The sequence below is a fragment of the Ammodytes marinus genome, assembly GCF_949987685.1.
Source record: "Ammodytes marinus genome assembly, chromosome: 6".
Lineage (NCBI taxonomy): Eukaryota > Metazoa > Chordata > Actinopteri > Uranoscopiformes > Ammodytidae > Ammodytes > Ammodytes marinus.
This window is the reverse complement of record NC_137235.1, coordinates 17,822,418-17,845,473: the sequence shown is the minus strand read 5'-3', so window position 1 is coordinate 17,845,473 and position 23,056 is coordinate 17,822,418. Positions and strand designations below refer to the sequence as shown.

At 42.8% G+C, this 23,056-nt stretch overlaps 1 protein-coding gene across 2 annotated transcripts in view; it reads left to right on the top strand.

Moving 5' to 3' along the window:
• The window catches only part of tnrc6c2 (trinucleotide repeat containing adaptor 6C2), a 60,665-nt gene that overhangs the window by 2,837 nt on the left and 34,772 nt on the right, over nucleotides 1-23,056 (top strand). Inside the window, exons 2-4 of one of the 2 annotated variants that reach the window (XM_080029616.1) lie at nucleotides 11,336-11,436; nucleotides 11,766-11,787; nucleotides 19,837-20,241. In XM_080029616.1, coding sequence (XP_079885742.1) covers nucleotides 11,374-11,436; nucleotides 11,766-11,787; nucleotides 19,837-20,241 — 490 coding nt within the window. In that variant the 5' untranslated portion in view covers nucleotides 11,336-11,373. The remainder of the gene's footprint in view (nucleotides 1-11,335; nucleotides 11,437-11,765; nucleotides 11,788-19,836; nucleotides 20,242-23,056) is intronic. The other variant, XM_080029617.1, reaches the window with a different exon arrangement.

Sequence of the window (23,056 nt, the reverse complement as noted above, 5' to 3'; positions counted from 1 at the left end):
AGTCTGACCATGGTAAACACTGTGCCTGTGATAATGAGGCTTTTCAAACAACTGGCAGAAACCTGAAAGATAACCCGCTTAACACTGCCATGGGGGGGGGCTGCTCCAGTATGGAAGGTGTTGACAGTAGAATCCGCTGGATTCAATGGGAGGCTGCCAAAAGCCATTACCCTTTTCCTCTGCTCCACGGATGTCGAGGGGGCAGTATATGGACTTGCCAGGCAGTTGTGTTTAGTGTGGCTATTGTACTAAATGAGTCCTGTTTGTGTATTGGAGAGCCAGCGAGGGGGGAGTGTATGTCTACTGTGGTGTGGGCAGTATTAACGAAGGATAGATGACCTCAGAGCCCAAAATGGTTGTTGTATTCTTAGTTGGATGGACATCACCCTGAAAACAAACAGAATCAATTTCTCATTAACACTTCAAAGTGCCCAGACGGACTTTGCCATTCACTGGTTTTCTGTGAGGGCCTTATGCAACCTGAGTCTTAACCAGGGTTCACCACAGGTCTGACACTGATCTGCTTTGATAGGAGAGCACTAATCTCATGTTATGATAGTCATAATCTCATCCTCTATCCGCTCGCGTACCTAAATCCAACACTTCCTGTGGTACTGTAGGCCACGTTCACTTTTTTTATTGTGAAATAACGAATAATCACCTTTCCGAAAAGGGTTTAAGAAGGTTGAGTAGCTTCATTGGCGTGTGAAGGCCGGCCAGGTATTAGCTTGTTACATGTGGTCTCGTATACAAAGACATACAAGGGTTGAACTGCTGTTGGTTATTTTGTCACTGGGATTTTGGGTAAGGTAAATGAGATCTGTAGCTGAAGAGTCCTATTGGTGGGTGGCGGGGCATCTGTGAAACCCCCCTCTATCTCTGTCCGTCTTGTGTGCCAATGGTTGGGGCAGGGGCTTAGGGGGCCCACTAGGGGTAAGCTAGGCCGGGGCGTTTGCAGGGGGATGGGGGAAGCTGGAACCTGTGAGCTGCTGCCTGTGAGTCTTGGCAGGAGTCCAGGGGAATGTTCAGTGTGCCGTTCAGTTCTTCCCTTCCCTTCCTCTGCTCCATGTCTGAAGAGCTGTGAAGAGAAGGTGAGAGGCATCACATGGAAGCTGACAGAGAGATGCGGGACATACGACCTACTGTGTTTCTTTTGCCCTGCTCCAAACCACTGTTGGACAGCCTTACTCATTATGTAAAAGGACTTATGGCGCTTTTCCACCGCATGGTATCAGCTCAACTCGACTCAACTCGCATTTTTGGCGTTTCCACCGCAATTTAATGGTACCTGGTACCTGGTAGCGGCTGCTTTTTTGGTATCGCCTCGCTCTAGGTTCCAAGCGAGCTGAGCCGATGCTAAAAGGTGACGTTGGCAGACGGCCGGCCACTGATTGGCCAGAGACTATTGTCTGGCCAATCAGTGGCCGGCCGTCTGCCGACGCTTCTGATTGGCCAGAGACTACCGGCTTCATTCTGTTGTTTATTCTCCCCAACTCTCCGGGACTTTTGAGTGTATTTACGCCGCGTGCAGCCTACTCTGGCTCTCTTTCATTTGATTTGCATCACAGATCCGAATTTTTTTTCCATATATTCGCTAAGCTCACCCAGTGTTGGTTGTTGGGGAAGTTACTTTTAACATACGAGAGGAGACATGTAGGGCAGCTAGCAGCTAGGCTAAATAGTAACCAGCTGGGACAGACATGATGCGAGCGATTACAATACAAGCCTCGGACTGAACTGATTACCTCAATAAAATATTCAGGCTGAGACACGTCTTGCATTTGAAAACACGTATCCTGAAACAAGCACTAAACAGTCAACTTTATCATGCCCGTGTTTATGTGCATCTGTACGTGACGCATCCCTACAGCTGACTGTGTGGCAGAGTCACACATCGGGACAACAACCATCCCTTTTAATGGCCCGTAGCAATATTCTTCTACTTCTTTTAGCAAACAGATACAAGAAACCAAGTTGAGTCGAGTTGAGTCGAGTCGAGCTACACATCATGATTAGCCTATCAACATGTGTGCTACATAAGGCAAATTCCCTATTCCGACCATTATATTTCATCTAGCCTATTTCTCAATTTAAAACATAAAAATAAAGTAGCATTGAAAATACAAAAAAATAAAGCTTGTAGGCCTACAACAGCCTGCTGTATTCAAGATAACTTAACAGTTAAAACAATAAATACATTAATATGTCCCTTGAAAATAAATGAATGCTCTTCTGAGAATGCCAAAGGCAGTAGCAGTGTGGCACTTCTGTAAACTTACTGAAACGTGTGCATGCCGTTTTTTTCAGCGCTGTCTCAGCTGTTGATACAGATTAGTTGTGTTGCCACGGCGACGTAGCGATTTTAACTTTCTAAGTTTTGCTCAGCACTTTTTCCTGTTCAAAGTCCCTGTTACTGAGTCCTTAATATTTCCACAGAGCAGGCGCTGGTTTTATTTTCGCCACTAGTTCAGCGTAACTTGCTTGCTAGTCATGCTTCTGCTCATTAGCTTCCGTGTTTAACAAGTGCGCACCAAATGCACACGCGCATCGCGCACGCAGACACAAACACACACACACACACACACACACACACACAGACACACAGATCAGCTGATGGGATGATCAAACGAGAGGTTGTAAAGACAGGCGCACACGAGGGGTAGACCGACAGTGCCGCGCAGACGCGCGCAAATGATTATTACGGAATCAATGAAAGATTGATTAAAAAAATTTAAAAAATAATTAAGTCAGGCTGCTGTTGGCCTGGCGGGGGGTCTCGTTGGCCTGGCGGGGCCACCAGGCCTGTATAATGGTAGGGGAAACACTGAAAGCCTTTGTGTTAAGTCTATGTTAATAGCACCAGCATGCTGCCCCTACCACTAACGCTGTGGCCACGGCTCGGGCTAGTAACGTCAGGTCATTTAGTTTTTTACCACCTGGTTTTAATATCAATTCGAGCACACAAACAATTGAGTTCAAGGGTTTGCTTTTAATTTGTGCATGCGAATTGTTAGAGCACATTTGTAAGAATTTAGTTTGATTAAAGAGAACTGCTGAACATTATTAGCAAAACATTTCTTGTGAGGTTTGAGTTTAAAAATAAAATGTCATGTGAGCAAGTTGCCCTAACTATGTGAGGATGCTAAATAATTGGGGCTAAGCTGCCCAACATATCATCTTGATTTGATACAGAAAGGGCAAAGAACATAACATTGACTGAACCGTATGTTTAACCCTCTGTGAAATTAGTTAGTGAGTCTTAACAATGACACAGCCCAAATCAAATTGTTGTTGCTATTGTTGCTGCCTGTCAGAGGAGTCCCAAAATAAAGGTCAATCGGAAACTGTTTGGCCATGGTATGAAGCATAATTATTAGAGATGCTCCGTTTCAGTTGCCACTGGTTGCAGTTAATTATGAGAGGTCATATGCTAATAGCACTTCCTTACTATCCAGACGGGGGATCACCTCACACAGCCTGTAAGTGTAAGGATTAAAACAAATGTGCAAAATATGCAGAAAATGCACAACCACACATTCTCGTAAACACTCAGCAGTCATAAGCAAAGACAAACGCACACACCAACAATACACTCTGCTTGACAGCTTCTTCTTGGATTCAATACGCTTTAGCTGTTGTGCTGGCAGGGAGCAGGCCTGCTTGGTCTTTTGCTTTGTGCTGTTTTCCTATTTAATGAGCTGCCATCGTGTTAAAGTTTCATATTGACTTGGCAGAGGAGGCGGCCGAGGCACCGGGAGCTAATTTTCTGGAGGCAAACCTCAAAGCTGGTATTTATAGCACAGGTTCCACTTTCTCACTAGCTGATTCTTTTACTTGCTTTCTCCGTCTTGCATCCCTCCCCCCTCCCCCTATTAATCTCCACTCGTCTACACACCCATCCGTTCACCTTTTAGCCGGTCCCGTCATCTACACAATCAGCCAAGAATATTTCTGTCACACTTCATTGAGCTAGTCCAGAAAGTTACAATAAAACGTCCTGTATATTTTCATACGCCACTCTCTCCACCTGCTGAAAGCATAGCTGGAATTAGGGCTGGACGATATATCGAATATATGCAATGTATCGCGAGATATTCTCCACGGGATGTATAAAATGACCCTATCGCGACCATCGAATACAAATTGGCACGTAATGTGTTTTTTTAGCCGCCGCCGCCACAGGCAAACTCGTTGGTGTTCGCTTCTCTCGCTCTTTCCTGTGGCTCTCTGCCTCACAGACTCACATGCATTGGCAACTCACTCACTCACTCCCCCTCCCAACCAGAGTCTCCTGGGCCCGCACCTGTGACGTAGTCTGCAGTGCGCCCTGTGTGTGTTTACTTTTATCGGCATGTGAAAACAACGAGAGGGGGAGAAAAAAAGACGAGGGCTCTTGTGCTCTTATGACAGCCGAACGAGCGGGTGGAGGGGGCGCCAAAGATGGCGATGGTGGCCGTCGTTCATAGCATGGACCTTTTTTGTAGGTCCATGCTTATGAGAAGAAGGCTACACAGGCGAACGACCGGGGGAGGCGGGCGCACATGACAGCATTAGCGGCCGCTGTACACAGCACAGCCTGCCCTGGTCCTTATGAGAGGAAAGCTAGTGGCTACACATGCGAAAGAACGGGGGAGGCGGGCGCTTGACAGCATAAGCGGCCGCTGTACAGAGCCTGGTCCTTATGAGAGGAAGGCGAACGAGCGCCGGGGGGCGGATTACTCCGACTTCACTGAGAGTTTTTGGTCCAACGTCACACAACCACGGCATCACATTTATTACGGACAGCCTCTTATAATAGGTCCATGTCAGCACCAAGGGAGGTGCACACCGTTTATTAACTAAAAGTCTATGTAAAGTAGGCTACATTTGCGAGTATTTTTTATAAAATAAAACATAGACTACTATTATGGAGCAAAACCTGTTCTGCATTTAAAGTGTGGCTGCTATCTTCAGGGGGTTAGTGGTGATAAACGATTAGTAAGTGGTTGTACTTGTAATGAGTCATAATTAGTGTTCTCAGTTTACATATTAACAGAAGATGGAAAAAACGGTTTCCAAATAAAATAATGCTGGATCCATTGTATTGGAGTGGAAGGATGTGGAATAATCAATACAATGTGCAAACTCTTTGCCATGTGCAAGTTTCAAATTGTTCCAATAGAAAGCACTAAAGAATATAAACAAGATGTTGTTTCATGTAGCCTAATGCATCGTTAGTGCAGACACATTTTGCAGGGACTATTTAAATCATATTACTGGTGTGATGTTATGCAAAAAATAAATTAAATTGAGCATTTAGGATGTGCTCAAGAGGAGATTTGAAATATATCGAGATATATATCGTGTATCGAGATATAGTAAAAAATATCGAGATATTGATTTTAGCCCATATCGCCCAGCTCTAGCTGGAATGCACATAATGCTTACAAACCGATCGGCCATTGAGCCCGTCATAGGAACGGTAACACCAACCAGCAGCCACATTGTTATTACTGCTTATCAGCTGTGGAATTTACAGGCTTGTTTTCCCATAAGGCGGTCAGGCAGAGCAAACAGCAACCCACACTCATTTGTGGAGAGTAGTTGAGGTCTGTAGCAACAGAAGCAGGTTTTTTAGGGAACTATTCCCCAGGTAAGGGCTGTCCATGTTAATGTTCCATTTAATTTGGCTCAGGAGAGCGCTGTGGCTTCTCTTATGCCACAGGAATGGGTGGCTGCCTGAATGGGGGTGTTGGTTGAGAGTAAATTCACCACATTGTACAGCCACTATCCCGACCATATGACATTTTATTTCTTTTTTGGCCGAGAGAGGAAAGTCTTCTGTCTTGTTACTGCTCTTCCTCCTCCCTCCTCTGTTGTGTCTGATCAGCTGCATGTTTACCCTTGTAGCTCTTTTCAAGTTTCTCCCAGTCGCTGTGTCTCTTCCTTTGTCTTTCCACAGTCTTCACATGGACCTCAGCTCTTTGGACTCCCCTTCCCTTTATTCTCTCTTTCCGTCACCCGTGCATGGTTATCCCACTCTCCCCTCGTTTTCTCTCTGCATCTCCTAGATACTAATAGCGATCAAGGTGCACAGATATTTTAGTGCATCTTTCTCTCCCTGCTCGTGCTCCCGTCTCTCCTAGTCTGCCAGCCTCAATAGCGCTTTTTTCAGCCCCCCGCCTCTCCCCCAACTCCTTCATTTCTCCAGTGAGGCTTCTCTCTGTCTTTTTCCTCTTCCAGCACATTCTCTCTTCTTTCTCTCCGTGCCCTGTCTGGTTCTCCGATGGCTGTCGTTCTTAATTGGTGTTGCTCCGCATCTGCTTTCATCCTCGGCCTGTTTTTTTCTTCCCTTCCTTCCCCCATCCTCATCTCTCCTCCTCCCACTCCCCCTTTCCTCTGCATCACTGGCGGAAAAAGACAGGCATCAGACAGACCTGTGCCTGTGTACATCAAGCATCCTTGTGTGTGTGTGTGTGTGTCCTGTCCTTGTGTTTTAGTGTGACGGGGTTTGTGTGTGTGCGCGTTGTGAGTTTCTAGCCCCTTCATTCTTGTACAGTGTGTTCCTGCTGTCACGTCTCCTCCTCTATAGCTTAGCCCTATATAGTCCCAGGATATAGAAGCAGAGGAAGTGAAGATACTGCTTCACTGTGCAATTTCTTCACATTGGACAACATATAGCTGCCTCGTGAACATTTTGGTGAACAGCTTGCTAGCTTATAATACAAGATGTAAAAAATGTGCATTAGCTGATTATATTCTCATTTAACAGTACCTTTTGAGTTGTCAAGGTCAAGAGGTAATTAATAAGTGGTTATTGGATAGTGTTGGCTAAGGTGATCAGAGCCTCTTTAATGTAAGAGAAAACTGAATGACACCCTGTGTGGCCGTGTGGGTCAGCCACCTCAAAACAGGACATCTTTTCTGACTAATTGCGGTGTCATACTGCCAGCGAAGGGTAAACCTGATACTCGGAGGCAGCACAGAGACAAGCCAGGGTCAGGGCTTAGGAGGTGGTGGTGTCAGCGGTACTGAAGGGAGGGCTTAGTAAGTATATGTGTGTGGGGGCAGCAGAGGTCAGGAGGGAATCTAACTTTGGCACCGGCTACGTCAGCTTAAGAGATAACTATCTGCTCGCTCACATTTCACACAACAGTTGCTACCTCCAACCAGACAGCAAATACAAAAAAAACAGATAGATCAAATAGGTAGGGAAGCTCTGTCACTTGCAAGTAATGGTGAAAGACATATCCAGAACACAGAGTTAGTGGCAAAAATAGGTTGGTATGGATTTATTGTTTTTTGGTACATGTGCGTTACCATCACAGTGTTTCCCCTAGAATTTTTTTTAGGCCCGGTGGTAAGAGCTGATAAAGAGTATGCGCGCCGCGTGCGTACCAAATTTCTAGAAGAAATTGACCAAAACGAACCCCATTTGGGATGAGCCTCTTTTGACAGCCCGTTAAAAATTAGGGCATAGGGTTATACTTCACATTCAGTACGTTTGTACATGTGGTGTTTCTCACAGGATTTTTAGATCCTGCTGGGTGAGAATGGACCTTCTAGGGGGATCTGGGGGCATGCCCCAGCAGAAGAAAACCTTATCCTTTTAAAGTTAAATACATCAATCTGGTGCACTTTGAGAGGCGAAATCTGATTAATTCTGTGCTCTGTAAACAACTGTCATATGTCCTGCCTATAACTATTTTCTGTAATGATTTGGAGACACAAGCCATGTAAACTATTGAAGAAAAACACGTGGATTTCACTAAACACTAAGAAACACTAATATAGACAGGTCCTGTCTAGTACTCATTTCTGGAATAATCTGAATCACCTCACCTTGAAGCTAGCCTACTGAAAAAAAAAATATTAATTTTTTATGCAAATAGCCTTGTTGAAAATAAATAAATTAACATAGGCTAATCATGATGTGTAGCCTATCAACATGTGTGCTACATAAGGCAACTTCCCTATTCCGACCATTATATTTCATCTTGCCTATTTCTCAATTTAAAACATAAAAATAAAGTAGGCCTAGCATTGAAAATACAAAATAATAAAGCTTGTAGGCCTACTATGGCCTGCTGTTTTCAAGATAACTTAACAGTTAAAACAATAAATTAATTAATATGTCCCCTGAAAATAAATGAATGCTTTTCTGAGAAGAATGCCAAAGGCAGTAGCAGTGTGGCACTTCTGTAAACTTACTGAAACGAGTGCATGCCGTTTTTTTCAGCGCTATCTCTGCTGTTGATACAGATTGGTTGTGTTGCCACGGCGACGTAGCGATTTTAACTTTCAAAGTTTTCCTCAGCACTTTTTCCTGTTCAACGTCCCTCTTACTGAGTCCTTAATATTTCCACAGAGCAGGCGCTGGTTTTATTTTCGCCACTAGTTCAACGTTTGCTTGCTAGTCATGCTCCTGCTCATTGGCTTCCGTGCATGGACATATAAAGATTCCGTGTCTAACAAGTGCGCACCGAATGCACACGCGCATTGTGCCACGCGCAGAACACATACACACACGCAGACACACAGATCAGCTGATGGGATGATCAAACGAGAGGTTGTAAAGACAGGCGCACACGAGGGGTAGACCGACAGTGCCGCGCAGACGCTCGCAAATGATTATTTTACGGAATCAATTAGAAAAAAAAATAAAAATAAATTAAGTCAGGCTGCTGTTGGCCTGGCGGGGGGTCCCGTTGGCCTGGCGGGCCCGCCAGGCCTGTATGATGGTAGGGGAAACACTGCATCATGCTAGATGGCTATGGGGAGAGGCTTGACAGGCTCAAATACTGGAAGAGAATGAGTGTCGAATAAACACATGCAGTTATATTGCACACACACTACTACACATATACTGCATATAATTAGTTGAAAGTACACATGCACGCACGCACACACACACACACACACACACACAATTTGATCTTCTACCCGAGGCCCGTCTTTCCCTAGCTGCTGAGATAGCACAATGTCACACATCCACACTATTCAGTATGAAAAATAGGGCCATGCAAGTGTGTATATTTGTATGAATACAAGAGAGAGCACACACAAAACACCATTAGCAACGAAAGCAGGAACCGCGAATAAGAATTATAAAATTCAGATATAGAGAATAAAAGTAATATAGCAATGTTGCTGTTGGCTTTGATTTTACCCTGCTGCCATGGCCGCTAGTCTGTGTTCTCTATAGTTTGGATCTAAACTCAGTGTCTCTCTTCTCTTCATCCATCCCTCTCTCTCTGCCCATTTGTATGTCTGTGTATCCCGTCTACTTTCTCTCCTTTAATGCCATAGAGATGTTAGAAATATTAACACACCATCAGATGCTCTCTGTGAAGCCTTTTCTGTCTTTTTGATTGACAGCTCCCACCCCCTGCCAGTGGGCAGCATAGTGGGAGGCAGGCCTTTCATTAATCTTCTGTTATGAGAGCTATGATTCATTCATATTCATGTTTTGATTCATATCCAGGCCCTGTGTAAGCACATTTTGTATTGTGTCTTTGGTTTTCTTATCAGGCACAGTACACATTATTCATCATTAGGGCTTCAACATGCCTTTTTTAATTCAATTAATTGAATAAAAGCATGTCAAAAAATAAATAAATATTTCCTTTGGTTGCTTAGAGCTGCAACGATTAATCGAATAATCGATTGTTAAAATAATCGCCAACTATTTTGATAATCGATTAATCGTTTTGAGAATTTTTTTAATACAATTTGTCTAAATTCTCTGTTTTCAACTGCTCAAATGTGAATATTTTAATTTTTTTTTAATCCTCTTTTGACAGTAAACTGAAATATTTTTGTGTTTTGGACATAACAATACATTTGAGGACGTCAACATGGGCTTTGGAAAACTGATCAACATTTTTCATAATTTTCTGACATTTTACGTACCAAACCACTAATCGATGAATGAATCGATTAATAATCGATAAAATAATCGACAGATTGATCTATTATCAAAAGTATAGTTAGTTGCAGTCCTAGTTGCTTGTTTTCTGATACAAACATTGTCATTTGTGCTCCCATTTGTTTAGCTTGAAAGAGCAAATGTTTATTTTTTATTTTATTTTTTAAGATATTTTTTTTTGGCATTTTTATGCTTTTATTGATAGTGTAGAGACAGAGTTGAAATGGGGCAGAGAGGGGAGTGACATGCAGAGAACGACCGCGGGCTGGAATCGAACCCGGGTCCACTGCTGGCCGAGGCCCATGGGGGGACACCCTACCAAAAGAGCAAATGTTTGACAATTTTGTGTCACATTGACAGAAATTGTAAATTGACAGACCACATTTAGATATCATCACTTAGTTCTAAGTAAAAACAGCCTGTTATGCTGTATGAAAGTGATGACTCTGCAATAGTACTTGAGTAGTGGGGCAACCATTGTAAGCAACGTATGTCCCTCCAGTGTCTGCGTGTGCTTGAGTGCGTATGCTGTCTGTCCAACAAATAGGAGGTATGACGATTGATTGTGGTGTTTGCACATTTTGGATTGTATCATTGATTTGATGTGACCTATATCTGCATCATATACTAGTGTCCATTGCACTATGAGAAGACTAAACACACACATACACACACACACTCACACACACACAAACACACACACACACACACACACACACACACACTCTCTCTCTCTCTTTCTCTCACTCACTCACTCTCTCTCTCACACACACATACACTCTCACTCACTCACTCAGTTCCTGTGGCCCTGCCCAGGCCTCTTAATAGTTTCCAGGAGCTTTCAGTAAAGCTGAGCCAAAGGAAATACAGGCTTAGTTTCCCCGGCCCTCTGGCTAACTTTCTGGCTAGTTTGACTTACGCCAACTGGAAACAGATCTTAGTAAAATGACCTTGTGCCCTGTTCTGTAAGTCTGTTGGCCTTTTACGTTGTCTTCCTTTTAGTCGCTTTATTCGCTTGCCGTTTTTTTTTCATGCCATTTCCTGCTGCCTTTAAAACCAGAACTCACTGGCCTTCGCTTCTACTGAGATCTTTCACTCTCTTTCCCTCTGTCTTTATCTCCCTCCAACTCCAGAGTTGTTGCCTTTTTTTTCTTTTCATTTTCCATTTTTCCTTTTGTGTGCATGCCTGGCCCTATTCCATACCTTGCAGTTTTGACCATGAATGATGTTCCTTAGAAGTGCCTGACATTATTTTATATGAAATGATTATTGTGGATGGAAAGGTTCTCCAGAAGCCTTATGTCAAAGTGCCTGAATGTCATACATGGCTGATGCACAAAACGTGAAGGACACTAAGCATTTGAGCTGAATCCTTGGCACCTTTCTTCAAGTGGCACTCATTACTCTTTCCCTTTTCTTGTTTGACAGCAGAGAGAAGCTAGCAACAGAGGAGAGAGAACCATTTGATGGAAGAAAAGAAAAAGAAAAAACAAGAAGAAAAGACCAAGACGGACGTCGCGCAGAAAAAGGTGAAGATACAAATGATGCACGTGCTCACACATCACATCTTTTGAAAGAAGTTATTCGTATGTATTTTGATTATACTTGTAGGCATTGGGTTGTACAGTTAGTGCTGTGTTCCAATCTTTTCCCAATCAATGGCAAAAGCAACTGACTTCTTTTGTTCAATGCCATTCAATGGAAAACATTATGAATGGTTGAAAAAGACTGGATTTACCTCTTCAATAAAGCTCTAGGATTTGTCCAACACTTTGGATTCATTTACGGTTTGAATGATTGAAAAATCTAACTCTTAACTCTATTCATTTCCTAACAATAGTTTTCCCTTTCTCACCAGGCTGCTGATCAGAAACCCAAAGGTGAGTGTCATAACAAACAAAGCTGCACACTCTTGTTTTCTAAATCTGCGATCCAACAACTAATACACATTAATCAGCTCTGATTAACACACACCACGCATACAACCAGATAGCATTCAGCATTCGTGGACACAGATGGACACACACAGTTTGCAAATGCATGCACAATTGTGCCATTTGACTCTACACACACACACACACACACACACACACACACACACACACACACACACACACACACACACACAGTAGAGCAAAAATACAGTGGAGGCTAATACAGAGTGATGCAGAGTGACGCCCAGTATGCCCGCAGCAGCAGGCAGTGAAGCGTAAGGGCACCCAGACAGCAAACTGAGTGTGGTGTGGGTGATGGGATGGGGGGATGGGGTAAAGTGGGTAGAGAGAGGAATGGAATAAAAGGACATGGAGATTGGCTGATGTGCAGAGAGAGGACTGAAAGAATGGAGTCCTTACATGCCCTTGGTGTTCTCGTAAGTTGCTGAAATAACCACTTTTCCTCTTCATTTGTTGTTCCTCTACTTTAAGACCTTCGTTTCCGCACACTGTGGCCAGTGCTATTTACCCAGCGTCCAGAGCTTTGTTGTCTATTAGCACCACTCAGGTTTAATGTGTGAAATAGGTTTTTGTCTAGTCTCGGTGGAGACGGCACAACATGTGAGCGAGGTGGCTACCTTTCAAATCCTCCTACTAGTGTGTCTGATGGCGCATGTTCCCATCCTCCCCCAGTCTGAGCAGCAGCAGCAGCAGCTTGGCCATCTGTGTGTAACTGTAGGGCTTTAACAAAGGTCATCACAGCTTGCCTTGAACTATGACCGCTCGATTTAATTGCCCTCCCTCTTTCCCTGCCCTGACTGTGAGCTTGGCCTATTAACCAAGTTGCAAAGCTTCTGCACAAAGCTAACTGCTTCTGATTTGAATAGGCTAGTAATGCCAATGTTCTTGTGCTTGATAGAGTGGGCATTCTTTTATTGGAGAAAGGAAATTCAGTCTCCTCCAGGCTTTATTACGATTCAATCCCAAATAAGTTTTCTTCTTCTACAACTGGGCATGTTTGCTTTTCCCCAGGAATACCCTGCTTTACACTAATATAGCTTACAAACGTCTTTTACAAGCTGTCTCATCTGTTTGGCTGCTCAACCGTTACAAATGCCTTGCTCAACAGTAAGTCAGTGGTGGTAATGAGTGCTTCTCTTTGTCTACCTAGACCCCTTACTAGAGGAATGGCTGATTTTTTTGTAACAGCTACGTCGTGTTAGCTAAGAGAGGTTTAAATTTGTCAGTGTTGCCAAGTGTTACTGGCAGGAGAGCGATGGACAGGGGACCCTGCTAACAAGTGGCATGGGAAGGAGGAAGTGTGACAAAAAGCAAAAAGAAAGGAAGGAGAGAAAGTAATGAAGCACTGAGCACTTTAGACGATTGCCAAAAATGACCGTCAGGAGTCAATGACTGTGCTAATATAAAGAAGAGGACTAATGACATGGACATTTCTTTTATGGTAGGTTTGATGAAAGATGGAGAATAAAGGGACATAGAATGAGGAAATGATTGTGTGTATACGTAGTGAGTAATCATGCAAAAAGAAAGCTGAAGAAAATAGGGGGAAAGAGGGCCCGGACCTCTGAGTTTTTTCATAACCTCTCGCTAAAATCTCTGAAAATGAAGGTGACATCGACTGGAATTTTAACTGGAGTTGAGTTTTAATGTGACACTAAATGTGTGTGTGTGTGTGTGTGTGTGTGTGTGTGTGTGTGTGTGTGTGTGTGTGTGTGTGTGTGTGTGTGTGTGTGTGTGTGTGTGTGTGTGTGTGTGTGTGTGTGTGTGTGTGTGTGTGTGTGTGTGTGTGTGTGTGTGTTTGAGGGGAGAAAATCAGTATGCAGTAGTGATTTGTGTCTTTCCATCCATATCAGTGAATTCTGCCTCCCTTATACACTCTCAGAAATTCATAGACACATTCACATGCACACCACCTCCCCCCTTCGCCAGCATCTTTTCATTCTCTCTGCAGGCCTTCCTTGGTCCCAGGCATTTCAATTTGTTTGCGGTAATCGATCTCAGCCCGGCGCGTTCATATGTATGAAAATGAGATAAAGCTTCGGCGCATTGGAATTAACTTCTCTGCCCCCCATTAGGCATGGAGCTTCACCGAACGCAGGGCTCCAGGAGGCCGTGTTTCACTGCCCACCCACAACACACACACACACACACACACACACACACACACACACACACACACACACACACACACACACACACAGAGGCTGGACCCCCTAATGCAGGGCCTTCCCACCCACCCTCCTCCCTGGTCCCCATTACCTCGGAGGGATGCTGATTATTCTCCCCCAGCACACATGCAGCTTCATCACAATCTCTGCCCCCACTGCAATCACAATCAGCCAGCCTGACTGCTACACATACCTACCAACCTAGCCAAAGCACAGATCTGTTAAGTTGGAGTTGTGTGTACCATTGCTTACATTGTGGAATTGCAAAACGGCAATGGCAATAATATACCTGCCACATCGTCTCTTAGCATGAACACACACACACACAACCACAAATGTCATTGTGATTGTAATGAGAAAACATTGCTCAAGCAGGAAGTTACATAAATGCAATTCATGAAGCAGGTTGCTACACATATATATATATATATATATATATATATATATATATATATATATATATATATATATATATATATATATATATATATATATATATATATATATATATATATATATATATATATATATATATATATATATATATATATATATATATATATATATATATATATATATATATATATATATATATATATACACAATAATACCATATTGCATCTGTTGCATTAAGATGCCCCGATAATCAGAAAATGTGCTATCTCCATTTAAAGACCAGAGTACAAATGTATGTTTGTCTCTGTCCCTGGCTCAGGATTTGTCAACTTTCCCACGCTATGTGTTCCACATGTTTCATTTCAACCTCGCTATGTTAGACCACTGCGGCCGCACCCGAGGAGAAACATATTGACACGGTGTCACCACAGTGATAACAGCATTATATTTTTCAAAGTGGCGAGAGACGCGCTCAAACACAAGTGTGTCGTACGATTGTGTATGGGATTAATCTGCAATTTCACATGCTATTAATAGCGTCAACACTTTTGAAAGGGCATTTCATGAATCGCAATCTAATTAGAGGCTAATTTACTTTAGCATTTGGGCTGCTTTTCTCTTCTGTTAACCACATTTACAAACACTCAATGAATTAATAGTGAATAGCTTGTGAATTACATCCTGTGGATTTATGACTGCCAAGCATAATTGTTTTTCCTCTAACCCCCCTCCTACCCCATCCGCTTGTATGCTAATGCTGCATGCATGTCAAGTGCTAGAGGAGAGCAAGGGAGAGACGGGGGGGCAGAGAAAGGAAACAAAAGGGGCGCACAGACTTAAACAATGCTTTCCTCTCTGTGTATTCATGTTGTATGATCACTCACAAGCTGTTGACAAGAGAGTCCATTCGGTGCCTCTTGCCCCTCCCACATCACCTCCCCCAACAGTGAGCTGCTTCATGTCAAATATCAGGCCAATATAGCTCAGCTCATATGATTGACAGTTCAGTTGTGCCTGTGCTTCAAGGCCAAGGTGTTCATGCATACATGTGCCTGTAAGGTTCAAAGACCATTACAGAATGCATGCATGCATAAGGGGCTCCTCTCACTCTACCCTCAGGCCACTGCCAAACACCACTAAGACCACAGTAGATTTAAACATATATCCAGGCATCATATGATTCTACTAGTTGAATTTGCCTTGATGAGATTGTTTTTTTAAATTGTATTATAGTGTAAGGTTATAATGACTGTTACTCCAGTTGCCTTCTGTGCTTCCCTGTGCTCCAGCTACCCTGGTGCTTTGACTGTGGGAGAACCCCATTTCTCATTTGGATGTCAAACCTAAAAAGTTAAGATACCTTTCATCACGCTAAATATCCATCAAATTCAAAAAGACAGGTATCCTCAGGCAGTCGTTGCCCTCAGGCACGGACCTCAGATGGAGGTGTAGTGGGATCCTATTGAGGCTCTTTACCCAGAGTGGGAGTTAGCTATACTCTTTAGGGCTAAAACAGCAAAAACTCAACTCTGTCATCTGGACTAGGCCAGAAAGGCTCAGCTGAGATGAGTAAAGGGGGACATGAAAGAGAGAAAGGGCTGGGAGTAAGGAGGTGGTGGGGGCTCTAACTGGAGAGGGAAGGTGGAAGAGGCGTGGTATGGGGAGAGGTCACACGAGGCTCCGGGGGTCATGAGGCACATGTAGGTGTGTAGGCAACTGTCAGTCTCTATAGCGACAGGCCGTTGTAGGAAGAAATTCTCACCCCTCACCCTTCCTATATTTTGTGTGCAAGTGTTTTTCGCTGCTAATACTGACAGATGGGACCTACTAAAGACACACCCACTTGACCCTCCCTTGTGTGGCATAAACACATGCACATATATTTGCCTTCTCTGATGGGGAAAAAAGGTCATCTTGGTTACCGTGTCAAGAAGACCCAGTTGTTGTGAGCTCCTCAAGTTCCTATCAGTCACTTTTGATATTTATAACGGAATATTCTTTATTATTCTTATTTACCTTGTTTACCTGTAATGTCTCCCTTTACACAAGGCGTATCACTGTTACAGTCTTGTCTTCCATGAAAATGTATATTTATTAAGTTATAATTCCTAGTCACCAGGTATTCACTATCACTTTTTACACGAGAATATAGTCCATTTTGTGGACTGTAGACCAAAAGTGTTGTAGTGTAAAGAGTAACTACGTCCATGGGACGAATTGAGAGTTGTGATATAGAAAATGTGCACCTGGCAAACCCCAAAAGACAAATCTATCAGTGCCATTGTCATTGGACAAAATGTGGTTGAATTTGTTTCACTACTTTCACTTTTTTCAATATACCTAGTGTTCATGGAAAATAAGCATCTGTTAAATTGATATAAACCTACCTTAATACATACCGTATTTTTCTTCCCTTCCCTACATCTCATCTTTTAGTGGATTAAGAAATGGCCCATTGTGTAGGGCATATAGCTCTGTGTGTTGCATCCATCCTTCCCCCTCCTACCAACATGGCTGCATAATAAAGGGGATCTGCATACAATGGACAGCAGAGATGTGGGACCCTGCACTGCCTGGCACTGGGCTCAGGGAACCAATCACAATTGTTCTTTACACTTATCCTACCTTCTCGGTCATTATGCCTCCACAGATTTTTAACTCCTTTTCTAATTAATTTATGTATTTCTCCCTCTGTATTTCCCTCTCCCCCATTTGTTCTTTTCTCGCCCTTCATCTTTGCTCTTTATTATTGAAAATGTCTCTTTCTCTCGATCTCTCTCATTGTCTGTAATTAAGCATTTAGTGTGAAATAGGGCTGTAATTAAAAGTTGGTGCAAGGTTTCAGAGAGCGCCTCAGCTGGAGGGTTTAATGGAATTTGCAGTGCACTTGATACAACAGCCTATTTAATTGGCTCTCCTTTTCAGCTTCAATTAGAGATGCTAAAGCCACCACTACATAGAGGTCTAAATTTGGTTAGCCAATGTCTTTTGTGGTTGCACAGATGCTGTCTAGTCAAATAATCTGGTTTTCTTGATAAGACATTTTTTTTTTTTTCTGATATGTCAGGGGGGATTTTTAGGAATGTAATATTAGAACTGGTCAATTAGTAGAAACGTTACCTACAGTAAGGGTACTCTTTGTTAGTTATCCATCAAATGCAATAAGCTTGCAACTTAAATAATTAACTGAGGATTTTATTGGGTTTCACTGACTGTAAGCAATGCACTCACCTGAGGGATTTTCTTTAAATGTATCATGATTATTTTAGAGAAGCATGCCATTTCTTGTGCATCTGCAATATAAGGGAGTTGTAGCATGTTGTAGTAACAACCTTTTTACTATAACACAAACACAGGGTGAAGCAGGGTGTGTTTTGGGGCATCCTTGAGCTAATGGACTGGTCTGTCCATTTATCTCCTCCCTGGCAGCAGAAGTAAACCGTGAGCTCACAGTGGTTAACATCCATATTTGGCTAAAATAGTTTTTGGAAATAAGGCATCTAACAAGTGCTGGTTAATCCTCAAGCATGTTTGCCTATGTAAGAATTTCAAGATTTAAAAAAATGCTTTGTTTATGCACGTAGCCACACCAAAACAATGTGTAAATACATTCAACTTTCAGTTTTGTATCTATCTTGTTAGGTAGTCTTTTTAGGGATCTCAATAGATAAAGGCACCGACATGGTGAAAAGAGAACATTGGGCTGAGACACAGGTAGACACAGAATAAAAACGAGAGGAGAGAGAGAGAGCAGTGGGGTTATGGAGCTGATGGAAATGGGGGCGGGGGGATGCGATTGGAAACAGAGTGTGGAGGACAGAGAGGAAAGGGGGCAGGGCAGCTTGTATTCATCGCCCTGCGGTCTGATTGGTGGAGGCAGCGTCAGGCGGGCTGAGCTGAATTTAATCAGAGATGTGCGTCACCAGCTGCAGTTCCAAGCCAACAGCCAGCCAGTGCTGAAGGGAGGGAGGGGGGCATTTGTGTTTGACTTAAATCTCATTGGTGAAAGGGGTTGTATACAACTGGGAAAAAATGTTTTGCCTACATCTTTTTTTCTATAAATATGGAATGTTTGTATAATTTCCAATCAAAAACTAATACATATGTAGTTCTCTTTGTGTTTGTCGGTGTTCATGCAAATTCAAGTTTCCTACATGTCACTGCTGTTTGTGTGTGTCAGCAGGTAGGCAGCCATCTGCATTAGTGTTGCGCTCACTGAGAGGGCCTCTGTTTTTAGCCTTGCTTTTGGACGAGCTCTTGGCAGGCACAGTGAATACCTCTGGACTCTGAATTTACTTTAACCTCCAGTGTGGCAGCTTTAGACCGTGTGAGCATGTCACTGTGTGGTTAATTGCCAGCACTGCAGTACAGGACTGCTGTAGGAATACTTTTGTTACACCGGATGGACTGAAGCTTTAATCAAAGATGATTGCTATGCCTTTCTACACACACACAACCTTTGTCTTTCACTCTCTCGCTTTACCCTCCCTTGAGTGAAGGCAGTCTCAGCTGTTGTGTAGGACGGCCATATCTATCTGGGGACTATAGAAAACAACATCAACTCTGCTCATCATGCATTTACACAAGGACCAATAAACAGTAATTCACTGCAGCTCTTAGATCATTAGCTATTGGCAGCCAGTATAACAGCAGCTATTTTTGTGCAGCAGGGAACTCTCGGCTAGAGTACTGCTTCAGCAGATCGGGGTCGGTTTCCCTCTCAACCTAAACTCACTTGTAGGTACACTACAGAGTCACACAAGCATCCTCTCCACCTTCCTTAATGACAATTATTTATTGTATAGGCCAGACAGTTTTTTCTTCAGTCTTGCAGCAACCTGCAGAGGAAAAGTTAGTCATACATATCTGTTTGGTTGCTGCCTATCCAGGTCTATCTAATAATAACACCTTTCAGGCTAACGCTCAATTAGACTTAAGGCTGTCTGGTCACTGCCACCTCAGAGGGGGATAGGGAGGATAGGCTAAGGCAAAAACAGAAGGGAAAGGTGTGGTGGTGGTGGTGGTAGTGGGAGGGGGGAGTAATAGACAGAGAGAGAAAAGAGTCTAATGAAGAGGAAAGGAGGTGTCTCCACGTGTTTGTGTCCGTGTTCAGAAAGCAGAAAAATTATGACCTTTTCATAGTGTGTCTGAGCCAGTAACATATGTTCAGCAAAAGGTTGCATGAGGCATTTAACTTAAAGGGATAGTCCCGATCCAATTATTAACATCTGCTGAACACTGCATTAAAAACACAATACACACAACAAAACATCAGGTGACTGCGTGCCGTGAACATGTGTTAAATAATAAAAATAATTTTGGTTATATAAATGACTAATAGTGAGTTATCCCAGACATTAATATCTTCCTGCCTGCATGTCTCTTTCTGTGTGTGTGTGTGTGTGTCCAGTGCCAGAGCCTGCTCCCACTAAGCCCAGTCTCGGCCCACCCCACCACCTCCCTTCGCTGCCCCTCTCCTCCTCTTCCTCCTCTTCTTCTGGCAATGGCAAGCGCGCCTCCTCCACTAGCCAACTCCCGACTCACTCTGCCCCTCAGCAGCAGCAGCAGCAGTGCCAGTTGTCCTCTGCCAGTGCTCGCTACCCGCCCAGAGAGGTGCCCCCGCGCTTCCGCCAGCAGGAGCACAAGCAGCTACTGAAGAGAGGCCAGCCACTGCCCGCTGGAGCCCTGAGCACTCTTACCCTCTCGTCCTCCTCCTCCTCTTCTTCTTCCTTTTCGCCTTCCTTCTCCACTTATACAACGACAAGCAGCACTACCCCAAACTCTGCCACGTCTACTGCGGGCAAACGCCACCAAGGTTTGTGTCAATACAGTAAAATACCATTGCCTAAAAATAGATTTCTGATCTTTTTTTTTTCTTTTTTTCTTGCCTATATTTTGGCTGCATGTTTTGCGAAATTTCACTCAGTGAGCTTTGTGACTCATTCTGTAAATCTCATTGGGTTTCCACCATTGTTATTCTCACTTTGATTTTCACATTTCTTTGATGGACAGCTGTAATTTGTTTTAGGAGTCCATCACTAAGGTTAATTTAAGAGTTGTACATTCACTTTGCCTTGGCACAGTTGCAGTGGTATGCAACGCAGAATTGACAGATTAACTGTATTGTAGGAATGCAATAAATTACGGCCATTTATAATTGTAGTTGACCAGCACACCTTCACTTCCAGATAATATAGTTTCTAAATGATGTGGCTACGCTGACTCAATTAGAACCAAAGTTACAATTGTGACTCAGGTCTTGGCTAATTTCAATTGGCTGTTGCTGCTTCTTTTCCTTCCTTTGGCTTCATGAAAGGATTCTAATAGCTGTATGCTTGTTTCCAAAGTAGATTTGTGCTATTACAGTGAGCAAGTCTTCATCCTTGTGCTCATACTACTCGCAATAATGAAGGCAAACTCTCTCAAAGCTTTGGGAAATCTTCTTTAGATGTTTTTGTCTATGTTAGAAGAACATGGTTCAGTTGTCTAAGCCTCTGAATGCGCTTTTTCTCCACACACACACACACACACACACACACACACACACACACACACACACACACACACACACACACACACACACACACACACACACACACACACACACAGATCTCTATAGCCAGCGGTAGCTTTTTAATGAACTCACCGGTGACCCGAAAGATCACTAATACTGAACCGGCCTTAAGGTATTCATTGTGTGTATTTGGAATAGATGCAATATGCATGAGTTGTTTATATCTTTATTACAGCTGTCTCTCAGTTTTGGGAATTACAGTGTTAATTTTCACTTGCACACTCTTTTTTTCTTTTCATTATCATATTAGCCCTTTGGTCTTATCCTCACACATCCTTTCATTCGTTTAAAGGATTTTCATCTATTTCTCCCTGTAAAACAAACATAACCATCTTCCTAATCATTTACACAAACAAAGATTATATTACCTCTCACATCCTCTAGCATAACAAACTGACATTGAAGCCACACTGTAGATGCGAGGACATGTCGGTAGCACACCGTGCAATGTTTTTCTTTTTTAGGTTTTTGAACGGGATCTAGCATATTTTCTCTTAGTCTTTTTTCCCCTCCTTTTTGGCTGTCTTTTCATACATGTTCCTTGGCTGCTCTGTGGTGCCTGCCATTAACATTTGCTGGGGGAACACCAGGCAGGCACTCGGTAAACAAATTTGCAGCAGATGTGGTGCATGGCTAGATGTAGATTGTATTCGGGCATATGCCACTAATCGCAGCACGAAATTAAAGCTTTAAGGCAAGTTAAGTTAAGTTTTGCCTCGTTTACTAGGGGAGAACGGGGTAATTTGTCACACGGGTTGGTTGTCACAATCGTTATATCTCGGAACCAGAAGGCGCTGTCTGTGAAATTTTGGTATGTAAATATCCAGAATTGGGATCAGAGGTCACCTACAAAGTCTTCCTTAGAGTTAGACTGCTGAATTTGAGGTGAGACGACTGTTTGTGTTTTTCATGTCAAATTGAAAATATTTAGCTCCTCAGTATTTTTCTTCTAGGCTTTTACACAATGGGTTTATAACAAAACACTTGTTACCCATACAAAGTGTGAAGGGTAAACTATAGTTTAGATTGTGGTTAGCAAGCTAATTAGTTGGCAGATGGTTGTTGGCCTTGATGCTAGCAAGAAATTCAAGTTGGGGTTGGTCGTCACATTTTCTGGGGGGTTGGTTGTCACATGTTATCTCAAGGCTGCAGCCAGAAAAGGAACCCAATAACGAAAGAAATTGTCAAGCTGTATCCTCACTGACACCCCAGAGAAGGAAAGAATAGAGCAGGAAAAGGCAGCTAGCATGCAAAAGAAAAAAAGGGCAACAAAATCAAAACAACCCAGTGCATCCCAAACTAGACCAGCTGCCAAGGCTACAGTAAGTTATGTAGGCCTATTTGTCAACTTGACAATGCAATTAAACTTTCAAATTTAGTTCTACTTTCTTGCCTTATTTTTAAGATTATTCCCATTAAGATAACATTGTGACAAACAACCCCATAGTGTTTGACAACCGACCCCTTGATGGGGTTGGTTGTCACAATGTGTAAGGGTGTCTTTGATGATTAATTTCTTCTTTATTACAATAAGATAGAAAAAGTGAGGGGTACACATTTCAAGACAACACCTTAAGCTTCAATTTAATGTAGGAATGACTATTGAAAGATGTTTCGGTGATGAGCAATTCTCACTAGAGTAAAAAGTGTGCCTACTTACCCCGTTCTCCCCTACTCTATTTACTTGAAGTTTTATGAGACTATTTAAAAATTTTCAGAATTTCACAAATAGTATTTAAACCTTAATATTTCATCCTTATTTGGAAGTTCTGAAAGTTGAAGCTATAAAATTCCATTATTTTTCCCCACTATCCTCAGCTGTTAAGTGCAGCAGGGTTTCCTAAGCTGTGGTCCAGAACCTAAATGTGGCTGCATGTTTAGATCACTAAAGAGAAGTGATACATATAGGCTTTTAAGATTTAAAGGGATATATTTCTCCTTTTGGCTCCAGTCAAGTTAAGCTCTCCTGGTTAAGTGGATTAACCTTTTAATGTCTTAACTATTGCCTTAGTCCAGCAGTGGTTGTCATGTTTGTCCTTAATCATATCCTGGTTTT